A 22861-nucleotide genomic window follows, 5' to 3' on the forward strand; every position below is an offset into this window, starting at 1 on the left:
TATCTGTCTTTTCACACTTCTTGGTTCTTTCATCCCATCTCAGAGCATTGTCTAACCTTGAGGTTTCTCTAAATTTTTTTCTACCAGCAGAGTAAAGGCCTTGAGTAGTTTCCACAAATGATTTTCCCTCTCTCTGACTTAATGAAGAGCTAGCATCTAACTTTTGAGTAGTATTCTAATGAAGTATGGTCAGATTGGTAACTCCAACTCAATTGGAGAATTAAGCCCATCAGCTCTCACTTGCTGGTTTTCCACCTTGCTGATGAGCTGCATTGGCCTATGTATCTTTGTTTTTAATGTAAATATTAGCAAACTCGGATATTCCAAGTGCAAAATGAGTTTGGAACTCTGATTGCAGTATTAATGAATTAAGAACATTAATGTTTCAATTTAAAGTTATTTCAAATAAAAATGAACAAACATGGGCAAGATCTATATCCACTGTGAATATAACTACAAAATATTATTTTCTGTTGGCCTCAATAGGTTAAATTTTATAACTTTACAAAACAAAAATCTTTAGGTGCTAACAGCTAGATGAAATTGAAGGCAGTTACTGGCATTACCTGTGTTTGAAAACACTACTTTTTTTCTAGTAAATAATCAGAATTCAGTCACTTGTGCGATATGAAAAAGCTGAACTTCTAATAGCTATGTTTAATTTCTCATTTGTATTTTGCTATTCAGCACAATTAATCAAAATGATTATTGGAGGATGTCTCTTAGCTCATTGTAACCCCTAGAAACCAGTTTGTCTGAACCACCATTTAGATTGTTTACAAATTCAAATACAGCAAAACATGTAACCTCATCTCTCAGAATTCCTCCAGTGCAGAGGGAGGCCATTCGGCCCATTGAGTCTGCACCGACCACAATCCCACCCAGGCCCTATCCTCATAACCCCACATATTTACCCTCGCTGGTCCCCTTGACACTAAGGGGCAATTTAGCATGGACAATCCACCTAACCCACACATCTTTGGACATCTGTGTTAGTACTTGCATTTGAATTCACATAAAGAATCATTTAGTGCAATAATTTATGTTTTTGTATTGAAGTTCTAACTATCGTTTTCATGCGTTACGTAAGATTTCAAATTTATGTAAAATTTTGTGAATAAAATACATAATGTACCCTAGTTACATTGTGCTATATAAAAGTTATGCTCATCACCTAACAAAGTCTGTATCAGGACAGTTTGTCAGTGTAGCTAATGTTCTACATCGAAAGTTAGGAAATAATTGAAAAGTACCTTGAATAGAAAGTAAAATTGTTGTGACATGGGAGAAAATTGAAGGAAAAATATATGTAAATATACATAGAGATGCAATTCATGAGAAGCCTTTACAAAAGCCTCTGCTTTTCATTTTAAATAGTTCAAGCATCAAATTGTAACTCAAATTAACTTAATTTTGAAGAGCCAGCGATGGGCTGAATAGACTGTTTTTGTACTGTAAGATTCTGTGATCAACTAGATCTATTTCTGGGCTGATCCCCTTGTGGCTAAGTATAAACTGTGAATTTAAAATGGTTGCTGGGAATTGCATTTTACTTCCTATTTGATATAGCCATCATTCTGAATTCATGCTTTCCTCCACAATTCTTTGGCATGTTATTACCGTTATCTACTTGCCCATGGCTTTTTATGGAAAGGTTTTTTTCTTTATACATTCGTGGGACATGGGCGTCGCTGGCTGGCCAGCATTTATTGATGTGGAGATGCCGGCGTTGGACTGGGGTAAGCACAGTAAGAAGTCTCACAACACCAGGTTAAAGTCCAACAGGTTTATTTGGTAGCAAATACCATAAGCTTTCGGAGCACAGCTCCTTCGTCAGATGGAGTGGATATCTGTTCTCAAACAGTGCAAACAGACACAGAAATCAAATTACAGAATACTGATTAGAATGCAAATCTCTACAGCCAGCCAGGTCTTAAATGTACAGACAATGTGGGTGGAGGGAGCATTCAACACAGGTTAAAGAGATGTGTATTGTCTCCAGACAGAACAGCTAGTGAAATTCTGCAAGTCCAGGAGGCAAGCTGTGGGGGTTACTGATAATGTGACATAAATCCAACATCCCGGTTTAGGCCGTCCTCATGTGTGCGGAACTTGGCTATCAGTTTCTGCTCAGCGACTCTGCGCTGTCGTGTGTCGTGAAGGCCGTCTTGGAGAACGCTTACCTGAAGATCCAAGGCTGAATGCCCGTGACTGGTGAAGTGCTCCCCCACAGGAAGAGAACAGTCTTGCCTTCACGACACACGACAGCGCAGAGTCGCTGAGCAGAAACTGATAGCCAAGTTCCGCACACATGAGGACGGCCTGAACCGGGATGTTGGATTTATGTCACATTATCAGTAACCCCCACAGCTTGCCTCCTGGACTTGCAGAATTTCACTAGCTGTTCTGTCTGGAGACCATACACATCTCTTTAACCTGTGTTGAATGCTCCCTCCACCCACATTGTCTGTACATTTAAGACCTGGCTGGCTGTAGAGATTTGCATTCTAATCAGTATTCTGTAATTTAATTTCTGTGTCTGTTTGCACTGTTTGAGAACAGATATCCACTCCATCTGACGAAGGAGCTGTGCTCCGAAAGCTTATGGTATTTGCTACCAAATAAACCTGTTGGACTTTAACCTGGTGTTGTGAGACTTCTTACAGCATTTATTGCCCATCCCAAGTTGCCCTTGGACGGCAGTTGAGAGTCAACCATATTACTGTGGCTCTGGAGTCACATGAAGGCCAGACCAGGTAAGGACGGCAGATTTCCTTCCTTAAAGGACATTAGTGAACCAGATGGGTTTTCCCGACTATGGACAATGGTTTCATGGTCATTAGTAGATTCTTAATTCCAGATTTTTAAAAATTGAATTCAAAATCCACCATCTGCCATGCGGGATTCAAACCTCGGTCCCTAGAACATTAGCTGAGTTTCTGGATTAATAATCTAGCAATAATACCACTAGGCCATCACCTCCCCTGTAAAGGTAAAATTGATTCATCAACATAAATCATTTCCATAGTTGTTATAGCAATCAAGTAAGAAGGGAACAGCAGTAGGGGTGAAATCAGAATTTCAGCTTCACGCAGGAATTGTTTTGCTGCTTCATTTATCCAACATCCACCCGCAGATGAATATCCTGCCACCCATATAAAGGGAGTCTACTGGAGAGAAGGACTCTTAAGTTTTTTAATTCATTTCATGGGATGTGGGCATCACTGACTAGTCCAGCATTTATTGCTCATTCTTAATTGCCCTTGAGAAGGTGGTGGTGAGCTGACTTCTTGAATAGCTGCAGTCCATGTTGTGTGGGTACATTAACAGTGCTGTTAGGGAGGGAGTGCCAGGACTTTGACCAGTGTCAGTGAAGGAATGGCAATATATTTCCAAGTCAGAATTGTGAGTGACTTGAAGGAGGACTTTCAGATAATGATGTTGCCATTACCTGACCTTGTCCTTCGAGATGATAGCGATTGTGGGTTTGGAAGGTGCTGTCTAGGGAACCTTGATGAGTCCCTGCAGTGTATCTTGTAGATGATGCACACTGCTGTCACTATTCGTTGATGGTGAAGAGAGTAAATATTTGTGGTTGGGTGCCAATCAACCAGGTTGTCTGGTTCTGGATGTTGTCAAGCTTCTTGAATGTTGTTGGAGCTGCACTCATCCAGGCAAGTGGAGAGTATTCCATCATAATCCTAACTTGTGTTTTATAGATGGGGAATGGGCTTTGAGGAGCTGAAATACTTGCCTCAGGATTTCTAGCCTCTGACCAGATCTTGTAGCCACAGTATTTATATGGCTAGTCCAGTTCAGGTTCCGGTCAATGGTAACCCTCAGGATGTTGATAGTGGGGGATTCAGCAATGGTAATACCATTGAATATCAAGGGGTGATAGTTAGATCCTCTCTCGCTGCATTTGTGTGGCGCGAATGTTATTTGCCATTTGTAAATCCAAGTCTGATCATTGTCCAGGTCTTACTGCATTTAGACATGGACTGCATCAGTATCTGAGGAGTCACAGATGATGCTGAATATTGGGCAGTCATCAGTGAACATCCCCACTTCTGACCTTATGCCAGGAAGGGTATTGATTAAGCAACTGAAGATGATTGGCCCTATGACGCTACTCTGTGGAACTCTTGCAGTGATGTCCTGGAATTGAGGTGATTGACCTCGAACAACCATGACCATCTTCCTTTGTGCCAAGTATGACTTGAACCAATGGAGAGTTTTCCCCATTTCCCATTAACTCTGGTTTTGCTAGGGTACCTTGCTGCCTTGATGTCAAGGGCAGTCACTCTCACCTCACCTCTGGAATACAGCTCTTCAGTTCATGTTGAAAGGCTGTAATGAAGTCAGAACCTGAGTGACACTGGCGGAACCCAAACTGATTGTCAGTGAGTGAGTTATTGCTAAGCAAATGTCGCTTGATAGCGCTGTTGGTGACCCCATCCATCACTTTACTGATTATCAAGAGTAGGGCGATAATTGGCTAGGTTGCAGTTGTCTTGCTTTTTGTGTATGATTTTCCACATTGCCAGGTAAATGCCAAGATTGTAGCTACACTGAAACAGCTTGGCTAGGAATGTGGCAAGTTCTAAAGCATAAGTCTTGATACTATTGCTGGAATATTGTCAGGGTCCATAGTCTTTGCAGTACCTTCAGTCTTTTCTTGATATCACATGGAGTGAATGGAATTAGCTGAAGATTGGCATCCATCTCGACGGCATCCATCTCGACATCCTCCAGAGGGCACTGAGATGGATCATCCACTTTACACTTCAATGGCATGCTTTTACAATAAGATATGACCAGCACTCATTGGCAATAGTGAGGAAAATCGAGTCTCCCCCTTGACAGTCTCACTTTCTTGATAGGGGGAGTTTCTGCACACCTTCCTTTTGATCTTGTGAAGTAGAGTTATTTTGTGATAACCGGCCTTGGAATATATTACCCTGGGTCAATGTATCAAGAGTTATTCTTTACTGTCCCAGTAGAATAGAAACATTGAGCAATCTTTCATCAAAAATTGATTACATCTAATAGCTAAGATGAGAAGACCTCTGGACTCTAGACTTCTCTATTCTAACATACTTCTTGGTTGGTCTCCCACATTCTTCCCCCCCATAACTTTAGTTCATCCAAAACTCTGCTGCCTACATGTTACAACCGCACAGATGTTATTTGCTGAGCAAGCCAGATCCCAGAGAGGAACCCGTTTCCCTGATCATAACCCTTTACTTTTATATTTTGAAAATGAGGAGGAAAAGTTGCTGATCCCAAAAGCATAGCACTCCAGGAACACCTTTAGGATATTACAAAAAAAAAACTTATGCACATAAGATTAAAGTTACACACTTAAAACAGTCTTTCAGAATAACCTCCAAAAACACCAACTTGGTTTGAACACCTTGGGAAAAATCTTCTAGATTTTCAATTATAAAAATCCTGTAATATTACTACCCAAGGCAAAGAACTGCTGTCACTTTAATTAAGTTTTTTAAAGTTTGTTTATTATTGTCACAAGTTGAATCGCATTAACAGAATAATGAAGTTACTGTGAAAATCCCCTAGTTGCCACACTCCAGCACCTGTTCAGGTACACGAGGGAGAATTTAGCATGGCCAATGCACCTAACCAGCACGTCTATCGGACTGAGAGGGGAAACCGGAGCACTCGAAGGAAACCGACGCAGATATGGGGAGAACATGCAAACCCTACACAGACAGTGACCCACACTGGGAATTGAACCCAGGTCTCTGGCTCTGAGAGGCAGCAGTGCTAACCACTGTGCCACCGTGTTGTCCAGTGTGATATACCACACAGCGACTCAAACACTTCCACTCTGATGTGGAAATCCACAAGAAAGGTTCAGATACAGACTGCTTTATGAAAACAGAGACTTTTCGCTTTTCTGGCTTCAGTCTAGTTGTGGCAATCTGGTTCTGAGAGAACATTTGGGGATGAGTGAGCATAATATGATAGAATTCTTTGTCAAGGTGGATAGTGATGTCGTTGATTCTGAGACCAGGGGTCCTGAATCTCAATAAAGGTAACTATGATGATATGAGACATTAATTATCTATGATGGACTGGGAAACATTACTGAAAAGAAGGACATTGGACAGACAATGGCAGGCATTTAAGGAACGAATAGATGAATTCCAGAAGTTGTTTATTCCTATTTGCCACAAGAGAGTAAGGGAACTGTGGCCTAATCATGGATTAAAAGGGAAATTAGAGATAGTATTAGATTCAAAGAAGAAGCATACAAATTGGCAAGAAAAAACAATCGACCTGAGGATTGGGGAACAGTTTAAAATTCAGCAAAGGAGGACCAAAGGATTGATTAAGAAGAGTAAAATAGAATATGAAAGTAAGCTAGTGGGGAACATAAAAACTGACTCTAAAAGTTTCTACAGTTATGTAAAGAGAAAAAGATTGACAAAAACTAATGTAGGCCCCTTACAGTCAGAAATGAGTATTCATAATGGAAAACAAAGAAATGGCTGAGGAACTAAATTCGTACTTCTGTCTTCACAAAAGAAGACATGAATAATGTAACAGAAGTTCTGATATAAAGTTTTAGTGAGGAGCTGAAGGAAATTAGTATTAGAGAAATTGTTTTTGGGAAATTGATGGGATTGAAGGTGGTTAAATCTCCAGGGCCTAATAATCTTCATCCCTGAGTACCTAAGGAAGTAGCCCCGGAAATAGTAGATCCATTGGTGGTCATTTTCCAAAATTCTTTGGACTCTAGACTGGTTCCTACGGATTGGAGGGTAGCCCATTGTTCAAAAAGGGAGGTAGAGAGAAAACAGGGAATTATAGACCAGTGAGCCTAACGTCAGTACTGGGGAAGTTGCTAGAGTCCATTATCAAGGATTTCATAGCTCAGTATTTGGAAAGCAATGGTATAATTAGACAAAATCAACGTGGATTTACAGAGGGGAAATCATGGTGACGAATCTATTGGAATTCTTTGAAGATGTAACTGGAAGAGTTGACCAAGGAGAATCGATGGATGTGGTTTATTTAGACTTTCAGAAGGCTTTCGACAAAGTCTCACATAGCAGATTACTATATAAAGTTAAAGCGCATGGAATTGTGGATAGTGTCTTGAGATGGATCGAAGGCTGGTTGGCAGATAGGAAGCAAAGAGTTAGCATAAATAGGTACTTTTCCGATTGGCAGGCAGTGACTAGTGTGGTCCCGTAGGGATCTGTGCTAGGACCCCAACTGTTCACATATATTAATGATTTGGAAGAAGGGACTAAATGTATTATCTCCAAATTTGCAGATATTGAGTTGGGTGGGAGGGTGAGGTGTGAGAGGGATGTAGCGATGCTTCAGCGTGATTTGGATAGGCTGAGTGAGTGGGCATATGCATGGCAGATGCAAGTGTAATATGGATAAATGTGAGGTTATCCACTTCAGTAGCAAACATAGGAAGGTAGATTATTATTTGAGAGAGGTGGATACTCAGCGAGACCTTGATGTCCTCGAGCATCAGTCACTGAAAATCTGCGCACTGGTACAGCAGGCAGTAAAGAAGGCAAATGGTATGTTGACTTCATAGTGAAAGAATTTGAGTAAAGGAATAAGGATGTTTTACTGCAATTGTACAAGGTGTTGGTGAGGCCACACCTGGAATATTGTGTGCAGTTTTGGTGTCCTTATCTGAGGGAAGGATGTCCTTGCTATAAAAGGAATGCAGCGAAGGTCTATCAGGCTGATTCCTGGGATGGCAGGTCTGTCATATGAGGAGAGACCAAGTCCTTACTGTGTTTACCCCAGTCCAACGCCAACCCACATCATAACTACCATATGAGGAGAGACCAAGTTGGTTAGGATTATATTCATTGGTGTTCAGAAGAGTGAGAAGGGATCTCATAACTTATAAAATTCTAACAGAATTAGACAGGGTAGATTCAGAAAGAATGTACCAGAACTAGACGTCATAGTTTGAGGATAAGGGTACCTTTTTGGACTGAGGTGAGGAGAAATTTCTTCACCCAGAAAGTGGTGAATCTGTGGAATCCACTACCATAGAATGTAGTTGAGGCCAAAACATTGTGTGATTTCAAGAAAAAATTAGATTTGGCTCTTGGGGCGAAAGGGATCATGGGGTATGGGGGGAAGGCAGGATCAGGGTATTGAATTTGATGATCAGCCATGATCAAAATGAATGGTGGAGAAAGCTTGAGGGGTGGAATGGCCGCCTCCTGCTTCTATTCTATGAGTGCTGGATAGCTGTTTTAAAGTCACACCTGCCACACATTCGCCCAGCATAGAGCCGGTCTCCAGTCATAACACATGCATAGATTTTACAATGCAGAAGAAGGCCATTTGGCTCATTGAGCTTGCATCCTTATCCCATAACCCCACATATTTCCCCTCCTAATTCCCTTGACATTAAGGACAATTTATCATGGCCAATCAACCTAATCTGCACATAATTGTGCACCCGGAGAAAATGTGCAAACTCCACACTGACAGTCACCTGAGACTGGAATTGAACCCGGGTCCCTGGCGCTGTGAGGCAGCAGTGCTAACCATTGTGCCAGCGTGCTGCCTGGGATTTTTTATTAAATGTGCTTTATAAATATAAACTGTTAAATTTATTTCTGACTCTGTTTCCAAAGATAAATTTTGCAATCTGTTTTGAGCAGTCTCACGTTCTTCCGCAAATACAATCATCCTTTTTTTTGTATCACAATATATATGACTTGATAAGTGCCTCACTGCAAAGTCATTAACTTCACACTTACCAATAAACTTCCTGTGGAATTTTACACTGCAAATTGCTGGAAATTAGACATCCAAAAACCATACCCACCCTCCATATTGTATCTTGCACCTATCAGACTGAAGCATCATGAATGAGCAGCATGGAGCCTGAACCAGAGAGTCAGAATAAAATTCAATGTTAATTCAGGCAGAAAGTGAAATAGAAAGGAAAAATGTAGATTGGATTGGGAGAGAGAGAAAAATAAAGACATGTAAAGGCAAAGTAAGATTTTTTAAATGTTTTTCTTAAATCTCTGACAATTAAATTCTGAATGAACGAGACTTCACACTTGTGTAAGTTAACTTTTAGTTCAAGAAAGTTTGTTTGTCAATGGCTAACTCTTATTTTCTTTTGTTTCAATTTGTTTTCTTTCTCCGTGAATGGCCGCCATCTCTGGTGTCCCATTAGGACATGAAAATTATTGTAATCAAATACTCACGTGATTTTCACGTGTTCTTGGAGATATCGGGGTATTTTCTTAGTTTGGTAGTTATTAAAGTCTTAATGCACCTATTTCAACTGACTTTAACTGAGTCAGAAACTGGGTGAATAATTAAAATTGCTGAGGGGACTTACCCACCAACAATTTATCTAAGCAGGAGACTCGTTGCTACTTGATGTCAGCAGGACTAGGAGCCAAGCCAGAAGTAATGCAAATCTTGGGTGGAACACAGAGCCGCAGTGCTTGTTTGAACCAGACAAGAAAAGCTTGGACAATCCTGTTCCACACTCCCACCACCTTTCCGATATCTCCACCTCATGATTTGTTTTTAGTCTCATCCAGTTACCACCTGATGCTCAATATTCCCCTCGGGTGACTATAGCTTCCCTGTGTTATGGGTGGGTAACTGATCAGTGATATGCAAATAGACCCACGAGTTAAATCACCTGAGTTTCATGCTGCTGAGGTTTAGGAGGGTTGATACTGGATACAATTGATTAAAATTGAAGTGATGGTCTTGTTAGGCCAAGGGTTCACAGCAGTTTGCAAGGTTTCTTGTAGTTGAATATCTAGGAGGTCTGTTCTTCGGTGAACTTTGAAACTGAAACACATAAAATATTTTGGCTGTTTGATGACTTATGGCTAGTTTTGGGCACAAGGTATCAAGTTTGGGCAGATGTGATAAATTAAATAGAGAAGATGAGGAAAAAGAGCAAGGTAGGAATAAGGGAAGTAATGATCAGAGGGTAGCAGGAAGGAATGAAATGTACAAGCCTCAGAGTGCACTGGCAGATAAGGCTAGAGGTTACACAAAAAGAAAAACGACAGAACTAAAAGCTCTGTATCTGAATGCACATAGCATTTGTAACAAAACTGATGAATTGACAGCACCATTAGCCATTACAGAGACATGCCTGTAGGATGACAAGTCTTGGATCTGAATAATCAAGGGTACATGACGTTTAGGAAGGACAGAAAGCTAGGAAAAGGTAATGGGGTAGCTCGGTTAAATAAGGTTGACATCAGTACAATAGAGAGAGAAGATCTTTGTTCTGAAGATCAAGATGTAGAATCAATTTGGGTAGAGCTAAGAAATAATAAAGGTAAACCACTTGTGGGAATGGTTTAGTGTTTTTCTAACAGTAATCACATTGTATAACGAGTTATACAGGAAGGAATAATGAGGGCTTGTGAGGATGGTGCAGTGATAATCGTGGGTGATTTTAATCTACATATAGATTGGGCAAATCAGATTGGCAAAGGTAGCCTGGATGATGAGCTAATAAAAGAGTGTTTTCTGGACAGTTTCTTAGAGCAACATGTTTTCGCATCAGCATGCCTGATGGCATGACCATCCATGGCTAACCAAAAAGGTTAAAGATAGTACAATGGAGCACCGTTGTAACGCACCCCGATTTAGCGCGAAATCGGATATGACGTGATGGATCTTTTTTTGCTATTTCCGGTTTAGTGATTTAGCGCGACCCCGATAACATGCACAATAACATTTTATGGACCCGAACCATCGCGTTACAACGGGGCTCCACTGTATAATTGAAAGAAAAGTGTTCAAATCCACAAAGATGAGTGGCAGGTCAGAAGATTGGATCGAATATAACGAACAGCAAAGCATGACGAAAAGACTAATAAGGAGGAAAAACATAGACTACCAGAGAAAGCTAGCTAGGAATATAAAAACAGCTTGTAAGAGTTTCTGCAGACATTTAAATAGGAAAGTGAACATTGGTCCTATAGAAAGTGAAAATAGGGAAATAATGTTTTAAAATCCGTTCATAAGATGTGGGCGTCACGGGCGAGACCAGCATTTATAGCCCATCCCTAGTTGCCCTTGAGAAGGTGGCTGTGAGCTGCATTTCTGAACAGCTGCCGTCCCTGAGGTGTAGGTACACACCTTAGGGAAGGAGTTCCTAGAGTTTGACCCAGCGGCAATGAAGGAACAGCGATATATTTCCAAGTCAGGATGGTGAGTGACTTGGAGAGGAACCTCCAAGTGGTGGTGTTTCCAGATATCTGCTGCTGTTGTCCTCCTTCATGGTGGTGGTTGTGGGTTTGGAAGGTGTTGCCTAAGGAACGTTGGTGAGTTCCTGCAGTGCATTTTGTAGATGGTACACATGGCTGCCACTGTTCATCGGTGGTGGAGGGATTGGATGTTTGTGGAAGAGGTAGCAATCAAGTGAGCTGCTTTGTCCTGGATGGTGTCAAGCTTCTTGAGTGTTGTTGGAGCTGCATTCATCCAGGCAAGTGGAGAGAATTCTATTACACTTGTGACTTATGCCTTATAGATGGTGGACAGACTTTGGGAAGTCGGGAGGTGAGTTACTCACTGCAGGATTCCTAGCCTTTGACCTGTTCTGGTAGTTGGAATATTTATATGGCTAGTCCAGTTCAGTTTCTGGTCAATGGTAACCCCCAGGATATTGATAGTGGGGGATTCAGCGATGGTAATACCATTGAATGTCAAGGGGTGATGGTTCCTCTCTTGTTGGAGATAGATGGTCATTGCCTGGCACTTGTGTGGCACGAATATTATTTGCCACTTGTCAGCTGAAGCCTGGAAAATGTCCAGGTCTTGTTGCATTTGGACGTAGACTGCTTCAGTATCTGAGGAGCCACAAATGATACTGAACATTGTACAGTCATCAGCGAACATCCCCACTCTGGCCTTATGATGGAAGGAAGGTCATTGTTGAAGCAGCGGAAGATGGTTGGGCAGAGGATGCTATCCTGAGGAACTCCTGCAGTGATGTCCTGGGGCTGAGATGATTGTCTTCCAATCACCACAACCACCTTCCTTTGTGCCAGATATGACTCTAACTAGAAGAGGGTTTTCCCCCGATTCCCATTGACTCCAGTATTGCTCAGGCTCCTCAATGCAATGATGGAAAATAAGGAAATGGCGGTTGAATTGAACAGATATTTTGCGTTTGTCTTCACTGTGGAGGATACAAATAACATCTCAAACAATTGTAAATCAAGAGGTGAAAGAGAGGGAAGAACTTAAAACAATCACCAAGATAGGGTACTGAGAAAATAATTAGAACTAAAAGCTGATGTGTTCCAGGTCCTAATGGACTTCATTCTAGTGTCTTGAAAGGTGATTGCTGAGATGGTGGATGCATTGCTTCTAAGTTTCCCAAAATGCCCTAAATTCTGGAAAGGCCCCATCAAATTGGAAAACAAAGAAATGTGTCTCTTCTATTTAAGAAAGAAGGAGACAAAGCTACAAAATACAGGCCAGTTGGCTTAACATCTGTCATAGAGAAAATGCTGAAATCTATTATCAAGGACATTATGTTGGGGCACTTATAAACTCTGTGCAATCAGGCAGAGTCAGTTTTGAAAGGGAAATAGTGTTTGACTCATTTATTGTTTTGACGTGGCATGATGGTGCCATTGAAGGTCACGGGAAGTTGGCAGAGTTTTTTCTTGGTGGAGATAATCATTAACTAACACTCTCTCATAGCACACAAGCTACCCGCCACTAGTCAGCCCAAGTAAGAATATTTTCAAGATCTATAGGCTTATGTGAGCTTATTATGCTTAAGAAAATGCTAACTGCGATTCTTCCGCATTCGGACTCCATGCTCATGGCAGCGGGTTTCCCACTGGCGTTAACCGTGTCTATCGGCTGGGAGAATAATAATTTATTCAAATTGGACGACCTACCGGCCAGCTCCCACTGTTCGAAGACCAGCCCGCCATTTTGAAATGGTGACCCGATCTCCACGCTCGTTTACCAGCCTTCCTCCTTCCTCCTGTCTCCTCCCCCCCCCCCCCCCCCCCCAAAAATGCAATAGTGCCCCCACACTGACCAGGGGAGTACCACCAACCCCTAACCAAAGAGGGACATCGTTTTTCCTCCCCCACACCACACAGCTCCCCTCCTCCCATTCAGCCCCCCTTCAGACCTAGCGCCTTGGCAGTGCCAACAGTGCACTGCCACATGGCCTTGGGCCCCAAGGGGGCTTGGGGAGGTAGGTCAGTTGCCATTTCCCGCCCTGCTGCTGCTAGGCTGCATAAGAAAAATCACTCAAGGGTCCTGGGTTGGGTGGGCTGGGGGCAAGGGGGTGACCTCAACATTCTCCGCCAGGATGGGTTGTCATGGCTGGACTGCTCCTTCTAGCCCTGGTAGGCATGAAGGTCACTCCTGGCATGGAGATTTCATGATATGGAGATGCCGGCGTTGGACTGGGGTAAGCACTGTAGAAACTTGATGTCTGTGTCGATTTGCGCAATCTTCTTGGAGATCCTCTTCACTTGGAGCCGGCAGTTTGCGGTGTCGATGGTAGCCATGATGTGGAGATGTCGGCGTTGGACTGGGGTAAGCGCACATCGACACAGACATCAAGTTTCTACATGGAGATTTCAGGCAGCCCTGTGATGATGCATTCCTGCCTGTTAGCTTTGCAAATTCTGAAGTGGCCAGGTGACTTTATCCTCCATAGCAGCACTCCAGTCTGTATTAGAGATTTTCCTTTCTGCCTGTCCGAAGCTACAGATGAGATCTAACTGCTTTGAAGTCCTCTGACAGATGCCAACTTCATGGGAGGGGGAGGGGGTTTCCAGTCTGCCCAGCTGTGCACTCAACTCCAATGTATGCACACACAGCTTCAATTTCATGTTGCTGTGGCTTCCCAGCATGCAAAAATTGTTCAAACCCTCTCCATTGCTCTTGAAATCTTTGATCTGTAACATGTTCAATACAGTGCCTCATAAAAGATGCAGCTTTCAAATCAAGGAATTTCTATCAGCTTCCAGCCATCTGTGTTTATTTTGATTTCCCTTCATGATTGACTGCACCTGAAGTACCCCATTGACTCTGACTGCAACCTAGACTGAGTTGAATCCATGTCAATTCACAATCAGCTAGTGGATTTCTCCCCCAACCCACACCCCCCCCCCCCCCCCCCCCCCCCTCCTCCACTGTTGACAACTGAACACCAGAATTTTCAGCACAATAGAAAGGATGATCTGTTGATGTAGGAGATCTAGACGGTTCTGTAAGAACTCTTGTAGTGATGTTCCAGACATAGCTGTCATCATCATTGTTTGGTCTGAACAGACCATTGTAAAGTATGTGTAAGACTTCCTTGCTGAAAGTTTGTACTCTCTCCTTCAGCCATTGCATCAAGCAACTCTTTCAGCCTCCACCCGATTCCCTTTGATCCCTCTCTTTCAAACTCACTCTTCGCACCTACTCATACTGATGGACCACCTCCATCACTGTCATTTTTGCGTGATCCTGTCACCTTAATCAGTGGCAATTTCCATTTTGCTCTTCAGTCTCTTCTCCCTACCTATTAAAAATGCCATTATTTTCATCCTCTACCCTAGAGGAAGAGCTCTCTGATCCCACCATCCCCACTTTTTGTGGCTTGCTAATTACCACACTAACTTCCCACCTGTCTTGTAACTCTTCTCCATTGACCGATGACCCATTCCACAGCTGCATCCTTTTCCATCCTTGACTCCCCCTCATCGGTATCAAACTGCTCACTGGCTTTAATCCCTGCTGTTTCACAAGCAGATATTCCATCCATGAATCTGAGAACTTCAGATTTGATTTCACCTGGTGTTGGTTAGTCTTGCCATCTGCTACCAGATCAGACCTAGTTTCTGACAAACTATGGCTTCAATCCCCTTGTTCCCATTCATTTCACTTCTATCACTTACCTTTCTCAAAGGCAGTTCTGGATGGGCAATAAATGCTGCCCTAATCAGTGATGTCCACATTCCATGAAAGAATAAAAAATGCAAGGAACTTCTTGAACCTTATTGTCTCTCAAATTGACAACACCATGCAGTTGCTTCAGCCTAACCCCTTTCTTTTTTCCATCATTCACTTGCTTGTCTTCTACTTGTATTGCTGCCTCTTCGCTCCCCTATTCCTTGATGCCTAACACCTGCTCCTAAATCACCACCCCACTCAATTCCTGATGAACCAATTACTTTTCTTCTTCCTATATACTCCATTCTTGCTATGACCTCCCCTTAAATATTATTATCATTTCCTCCTCAAAAAGCTCTCACACAACCTTACTGTCGTTTTCAACTGCAGCTCAATTTCCTTTTCCTCTCCAGGGTTCTTAAAATTGATATCATCACTGTGCTCATTTCTCTCAAATCTTCCTGTTGGAATTCCTACAATCTGATTTCCAACTCGCACATATCAACCAAACTAATCGAGAGGAAATCACCAATATCCTCAATGAGTGCAACCTTGGGATGTTATCTTTTTTATCTACTTAACCTCTTTGATATTTGTATGTGGTTCCACCTCTAACTCAAAGTGTACCTGAAGTAAGTGGTTTCTCTTTCTAGCTTCCCGACCATACCTTCGATCTCAACTTCTCACTCCTGGTTGCATTCGGTGTTCGATCTTCTATTTGAAGCTCTTTTATATTATTCTTATGTTAAGGTCCCAAAATGAATATTCTAGTCTTAATGCTTTGACCATTGAGTTTAGTGCTCTCTCTTCTGGTTGACCTTGTAGGTTAGAAGGGTTAATGCATTGATATATAGAGAATAATTGATTATAATAAAGATAGAAAGTTACTCTTTTCATTTTAGTCGGCCTACTAAGACATTATTTTGCCCTGCAATGTGCCTCCAGTTATCCTAGTTTTCCAGTCATTGCTGGTATATGAACACAATTCAACATGAACTCTGTCTCTTGTCAACATTACAATCAAAAAATAATTATTTAAAATCAGTGCAAATTAATATTGTTTTTAGTGGATTTGGTTAACGATTTTAAATGTACAAGTAAGTTTGATTTGTTTATTGCCTGTGTCACCAGCCTGTATATAGTAAACAGCAATATCTGGAGCATGATGAGAATCTTGTCAATTACCTCTCGCTTGTACTGGATGTGGAGGTCAGACTGAAACAGCAGCAACCAGCTGGTATCAACCTTGCCATGCTTCATGAACAATTCCGCTTGGCAGAGGTTAGTACACTCATTGTGCTTAATAATTCAGAATTACCTTTGATAGGAATTAATTATTTCCAGATAAGCTTCAGCAAAGTTTGCTCAAATTTAGTTGTTAAATTATTTATCAAATTTTCTTTTGTCCTCTTTTTTTTCAGTTAGACTTTTGTGAATATTTTTATTGGTGGTGATTTTGATAATTTATCTTGCATTTTCAGGAATTTGAAGTAGAACTGGAGGAGCTATCTATCCTGATTGATCAAGAACTGGCATCGGTCAATAAGATACTCGAAGAAAGCACACAACATGTGCCTAAACAGTTATTGAAAGCACTTGAGAAAGACTCAAAAAATTTACAAATATCATTTACTTCAGTCCGTGAGGTGTCAAAATCCTGGAATGGAACTTTGATAAAGATGCTAGCAACTGAGAAAGTGAGCTGTGTGAAAGAATGTTGCAAAACAAACATTTAATAATATTCTTTTAGATTTTCATCTATATGAAAGGAACCCTAATTCCTAAAAAGCTTAATTTATTTACCTCTTATATGTCACCCTTCATCAAATCTTGGAGGCCAACTACTTGTTAAAATGTCTGTTTGATTAGTATGCAATCTGTCTAACAGACAACCTGTGTAAGGATAAGATATCAAAGAGCTTTTTGAGTAATCGTTGGTGAAGATCAGTGTTTAAAGTTGGGTGAATTGTTGCAAATCCAACAGTACATTTGCAATCACATTTAACCTAATATTCAGCTATTGCAGTCACCACATTGGTCAGAATTAATCTCCAACTAATCTGTCTCTGCTTTCATAATCGAAAACTGTGATGCCTGTGTTGAACTTCAATAAATGGTTTCCCCTGGAATCTGGCACAAATAACGTAAATGGATTGAGTCTGAGCTGATGGGACATTTTGCCTTTTTTTAAAAAAAAACTAACCCTAGGCCATGGTAATTATGCTTTGTTCCAGTTAAAACATATTGATCATTGCGCTAAAAGTTGGGAAATAATTTTTGTTTGAACACAATCCTGTAGGATGGACAAATGAAGTAAATGTGCTAAGATGGGAAAAATAAAAACAGAGAGGAACCACTAGCTGAGTTGCTACATTAAATAAATGAGAGAAGCTTATTCAAAGACTTTTCCTTGCATCATCTGCCGTTCTCAGCATAATTGTAGCAAACCTGATTAAATGTGATTCATCAGTACAATTAAGAACATAGGACTTGGGAGCAGGAATAGGCAATTCAGGCCTTTGATCTGGTTGTGCTCTCAATTCCACTTTCCTGTTTGCATCACCCCCGCCCCCCCCCCTCCCCCCTCCCCAATCCCAACCCTTGACTTCCTCCCCACCCCACCCCCAACTCCAACCCCTTGACTTCCTTGAATTTTAACTATCTGATATTGGTGTTCATCTATAAATAGAGTCATAGAGACTCTATCTTATCTCAACTCCGTGAAATACTTAATGTAAAATTAAGCTTTGACCAATTTTACATCTGGGCACAATATGTTATTTAAACCTGTATCATTGCCAACCTTATGATGGCAGTAATTCACCACTATTTTTCAACTATACCGATACAATGTGCACTTTTTTGGTGCGAAAAGTGGATGATGTCTGGTACTGAAAATGTTTTAGAATAAATACCATAACTGAAATTTTAATTCAGGAATAAGAATGCAATTCCTTTAGCTGTTCAAATGGATTTAATGGATGGCCTGAAAAGTACTTGAACTGCCAATTATGAAGCTCAAAAATCAGTTTGCTTGCCTCTTAAACTTACTTGACTTGGCTGAGTTTTACCAATACTCAGACTATTGGGCAGATCATCACAAGCAAACTTCAGCAGAAATTGACTTGTTACACTCTAATTTTGTTAATGGAAAAAAACAGATGTACTTATGCCAAACACTATTAAAGGAGCATTTAAATGAGCACTTGAAACGCCATAGCATATGAGGCTATGGACCAAGTGCTGGAAAATAGGATTAGAATAGATAGGGGCGTGATGGCTGGTTAAAAAACGATGGACAAAAGCACCTCTTTCTGTGCTGTAAAACTCTGTCTCTGACTAACTCATTGAAAAATTATTCAGTATAAGAAAGTACTTTGGGATATGAAATTGTAATCATCTTTTTATACAGTGAATGGATATTAGAAGTTGTGGAGATCAAAAAAAAATGTCCAGATAAAGAATTTTGTTTTGTACAACAGCAGCCTGGGGAAGGGAAGAAGAAGATAATAGTCATTTCCAAACAGGTTATTTAAGATATTAAATAACCAGAGGTTAAATTACATGTCAGAAGTTTATAGCATTAACATGCTTCTTTTGTTTTCAGTCTAAAGTAATCACAGAGTATGAGCAGCTCCAAAAGAAACAAGGAGCACTTATGGAGTTGTTACATCAAACCACACAATCTGTGTATAAAATAGAATCTGAGACATCAAAAGATATTATGGCCTTGAAACAGAATCTACAGCAATATAAGGTAATGGCTGACCCTCTCATTTCAAATTAGCTTACAAGTAAATAGCATGCATGCAATACTAAAATAGCATCACAAACCAGAGAAACATTCCAAAAAGTTTTAAATTAAATTTTAATTCGTGGCTTTGGTATAGCAAACGTTGCTTTCCCACAGATGATTTCCTGACTAAAACATCTTCCCACCAGAGCACATCTGTTTCATGAAGCAATAGTTTAAAATAGAGTAATGAGTTACAGTGATTAGTAATTCATGCCAATGATATAGAAACCCAAAGACAGGTGTTACTTTTTGGACACCTGAGAAAGAAACTGGCACGTTTCCTCCCACTTGGTTATTTTGCATGCAAATCTTTTGAACTTTATCCTAATCTAAGTTTTTTAAATGGTTTCTCTTCCATTCATCCATGTCATACGATTAGTTTAAATTCCTTGGATAATATATTTCTCAGCCCTTGGTATGAGTGCCCAACTTGCACAATATTTTAACTATTGTCTTAAATTATACAGAATTCATGAAGTTATTTGTTCTCTAATAGACACCCCCAAGAAGCATTCTAGGTCTTAGCAAACCACGTTTCAAACAACTTTTTATTGTTTGAATACTTTTGGTGAATCTGATTGAATTTGAATCCTCCTTTTCCAATTTCTGTCAAAAAGGCATTCATTCATCTTTCCAGCTCCAGTGCTTTAACTTAACGATTATCTGCATTAAAATCCATTTAACATTTTGTATCTATGTAATTTGTCCAATTCATAACTTGATACCATAGCTTGGTATCTTCAGCAAATTGTATAAATTACTGACTAGCTCTCCTAGCATTGATCCTTCCTTAGTAGTGTGTAAAACAGGCAATCTGGAATTAATGACATTAGTCAATGCCTGCAGGCAGAAATGTGTGTAATTCCCACCTTCTGCCAAACTACTTAATCCAACTGGATAATCTGCACTAATTTCATGAGCATTTCTATTTTTTTTTTAAAAAAGCTCCAGTATGGAACTTCATCAAATGCCTTCAAAAATTCCAAGCACACATGTATGCATTCTGCTAAATAATCATCTTCAGAAAGCAGCAAAAATCATAACTATGCCCTTATGACCTCTGCGTTGCTTACATATGATAAATGATAACGTCTTGTGAAACGCACAAGTTTTTTTATCATTGTAGATAATAGATAAACAAGACCAAATTCCAATCTTCGCCACTCTTCCTTTTCTGCCTTTGAGAATTATTTTGCTTAACTTGTTTCTGACCAACTTATTTGGCCGCTGCATTCTTGGTGTTTACTTCTCATTTTATATTTTCTTTCCATGTTACTTCAGTATAACCTCTTATTTGTATTTATTTATTTCAGCCTCAAGTAAAACATTCTAAAAACAATTCTCCTTCTGGTCAATATCTAGTTTCACTTTTCACTCATTTAAATTGTGCTAAAACTTTTCTGAGTCTTTTGGCAGGCTAGATTGATAAGCTTCCCATCAATTTTCCATATTTGCAAGTCTAGTTAGTTCTTCCAAAGTCTCTCACATTCATATTTTATTTTTGGCATTGGCCTTGAATATAATTGGTCCTCTTAACTGCACAAGTATCATTGGTTTCTAAGTTAGTTAAGTCCTGGTGTATTGTTAAATCCTAAATCTTAATGTAGCAGGTTTCCTAATACCTGTCATGTGTATGTTATGTTATGTCCACATTATCTACTTTGCTGGCTCTTCTGGTTTCCTCTGAAACTCAATACAATTTGCAAGCAGTCATTACAAATGACTCTGTATATGCTAGGTACTTTGAATTTCAGAGGAAGCCAGAGTTCCTATTAAGACAAATTACATCAATTTTTTAGCATCTCACTGACCTGAGGGGGTCACATATTAAGCCATGGATAGAAGTTGGTAAAATACTATTCTATTACTTGACAACCCTTCTCAATATGTTTTAGAGAATATCAAAATAAGAATCTTGCACTGTAAATTTCATCTTGGATTTATGCAACTCTGTTTTGATGCAGTTACTGAATCAAAGTGATGAGCATTGGAATTGTCTTGTTGCTTTGCTAAAGGAAAAGAATGGTTTTCATCAATGTGTTTAAAGTATTTTCTCAGTTCCAAAATTTGTTATCACACTTTGGAATTCAAATACATATTAATTTGTTCTCTCTCTCTCTTCCTCCTAGGAACTGAAACAATCACTGTCACGCACTAAAACAGATATAGATGATGCAGCTTTTGATATTCAGTTTTTTATTTCTGAACATGCCCAAGACCTAACCCCTCAGCAAAGCAGACAGTTGCTTAGACTATTAAATGAATTGCAGAGATCATTCAGGGAAATTTCTGAAAAAGTAGTGGCACGAACAGAAGCATTAGATCTTCATCTTCAGGATAAAGAATCTGTGGAATCCAAGAAGGTTTGCACCAGTCAGCAACTAACTTTAAATAATACATACACATTGAGCCTTAGAAAATACTTGCACAGTTTCTTATAGTATATATTAAAATAACCTGGCTATAGACAGAATTGTGAGAAACTAGTTACAAACAACACCCAAATATTATAAGTTTAACCAGAGAAAAGCAATTTTTTTTGTTCTTTGTGAATTGAATGAACTGTAATGCTAATTGTTCTACTTGAAAGCATTGTATATTATCTAAAATCACCACAATATAATTGTATGTTCATACACAATTAATTTCCAACATTGTGGCGTGGGGCAGCACATTGGCACAGTGGTTAGCACTGCTGCCTCACAATGCCAGGGACCCGGATTCGATTTCCAGCTTGGGTGACTGTCTGTGGAGTTTGCACATTTCCCTGTGTCTGTGTGGGTTTCCTCTGGGTGCTCCCACAGTCCAAAAATGTGCGAGTTAACTTGATTGGCCATGCTAAATTGCTCCTTGGTGTTAGGAGACTTTTGGGGAGATTAGTAGGGTAAATATGTGGGGTTACTGGGATAGGCCCTGGGTAGGATTGTTGTCGGTGCAGGCTAGATGGGCCGAATGGTCTCCTTCTGCACCGTAGGTATTCATGATTCTATGAATATTAAAACAAAGCCAATTAATATGAATGATGACAAACTCAGTTTTTCATCGGTCAAAGCTATGTGATGTTGTTTTATCATGTTGAACATTAAGGCACACCCAGTTTGTCCAATTCAGGCCTAACTAGTTAAAGAGCTGAGCAGGAACCCTAGCACATAAAATAGTTTCCTGTGCATTTTCTTGACTGAAACTGCCATGATAATGAATGTGTAAATAGATTAGTACAATAATGAAATTAAATTAATAAGTAAATACTTTTGGGGTTTAACTAAACAAGGTTGAGCACTTGATATATAAAAAATAATTGGCAGTACACCTTGATGGACTGGTTTTAATGGAGTTTAAAATAAAATGGCACAACCCAAGTATTGAAAGAATTCCAAGGGGTTTGAGCCTATGGAACAGAAGCGTAATGATGAAGTAATTGACTGCGACAAGGGTTTATAGTAAGGCAGCCCAAAAGTCTCTAGTTTGGTGAAAATCAGGTTCGAGTTGGAGACATTAGCCAGGACTATAGTGTATAGGCACAGTATTTCATTAAGTTTTGTGGATTGTTCTTGTGTCCTTTGTTCAGCTGCAATGCTATCAGTAACCCTCTAACCAATGTTCATTGTGTCAATCTTGTAACCTGTTTTGCCTTGCTTTTTCCAGATACTTTTGTTTCGTAACTCGCCCTGGCTCACATAATGAAGATAATGCTTTGTAGTGGATCTGAAAATGGTCATTCAAGTTTATGCTGTGGTTTTTAACTGCAAGGCCACATGCTTATATTTCTGTCATTGTCGTTCAATAACAACTGATTCTGCACTGCTTCTAAAATGTATTTTTGTGAAATTTCCCCACTATGGCTTGGGATATATTCCTTGTATTTGTGTGACACATCCTGCTCAATTGTACTAATTCATGCTATGGTTGCTAAAGTGTACATAAGGGCTGGAGCTGAGAACAGAATAAAAGGGCTGCTGTTCACTTTCAACCAGCTCTGTAAAAATAAAACTAGCTCAACTGTATGTTCTTTGCAGATTTCTGAGTGTGTAGTGCAAGTGCCTTTAGATCCAGATTTCACAATTCATAGAATTCTAATTGGTGATAAAACCCACAAGATTGTTCTATTATCATGCAGACATGTAACATTAAATTTAA

The 22861-nt window shown here is 40.0% G+C and overlaps 1 protein-coding gene across 21 annotated transcripts in view; it reads left to right on the forward strand.

Moving 5' to 3' along the window:
• Positions 1-22861, forward strand: part of macf1a (microtubule actin crosslinking factor 1a) — a 496134-nt gene that overhangs the window by 296725 nt on the left and 176548 nt on the right. For 16 of the 21 annotated variants that reach the window (XM_078237840.1, XM_078237846.1, XM_078237833.1 and 13 more), the window contains 4 exons: positions 16060-16209; positions 16410-16625; positions 18536-18685; positions 20854-21087. The exons of the other annotated variants lie outside the window; for them this stretch is intronic. In XM_078237840.1, coding sequence (XP_078093966.1) covers positions 16060-16209; positions 16410-16625; positions 18536-18685; positions 20854-21087 — 750 coding nt within the window. The remainder of the gene's footprint in view (positions 1-16059; positions 16210-16409; positions 16626-18535; positions 18686-20853; positions 21088-22861) is intronic. 21 annotated transcript variants of the gene reach the window in all.

Source organism: Mustelus asterias, chromosome 21 (assembly GCF_964213995.1).
Source record: "Mustelus asterias chromosome 21, sMusAst1.hap1.1, whole genome shotgun sequence".
Classification (NCBI taxonomy): domain Eukaryota; kingdom Metazoa; phylum Chordata; class Chondrichthyes; order Carcharhiniformes; family Triakidae; genus Mustelus; species Mustelus asterias.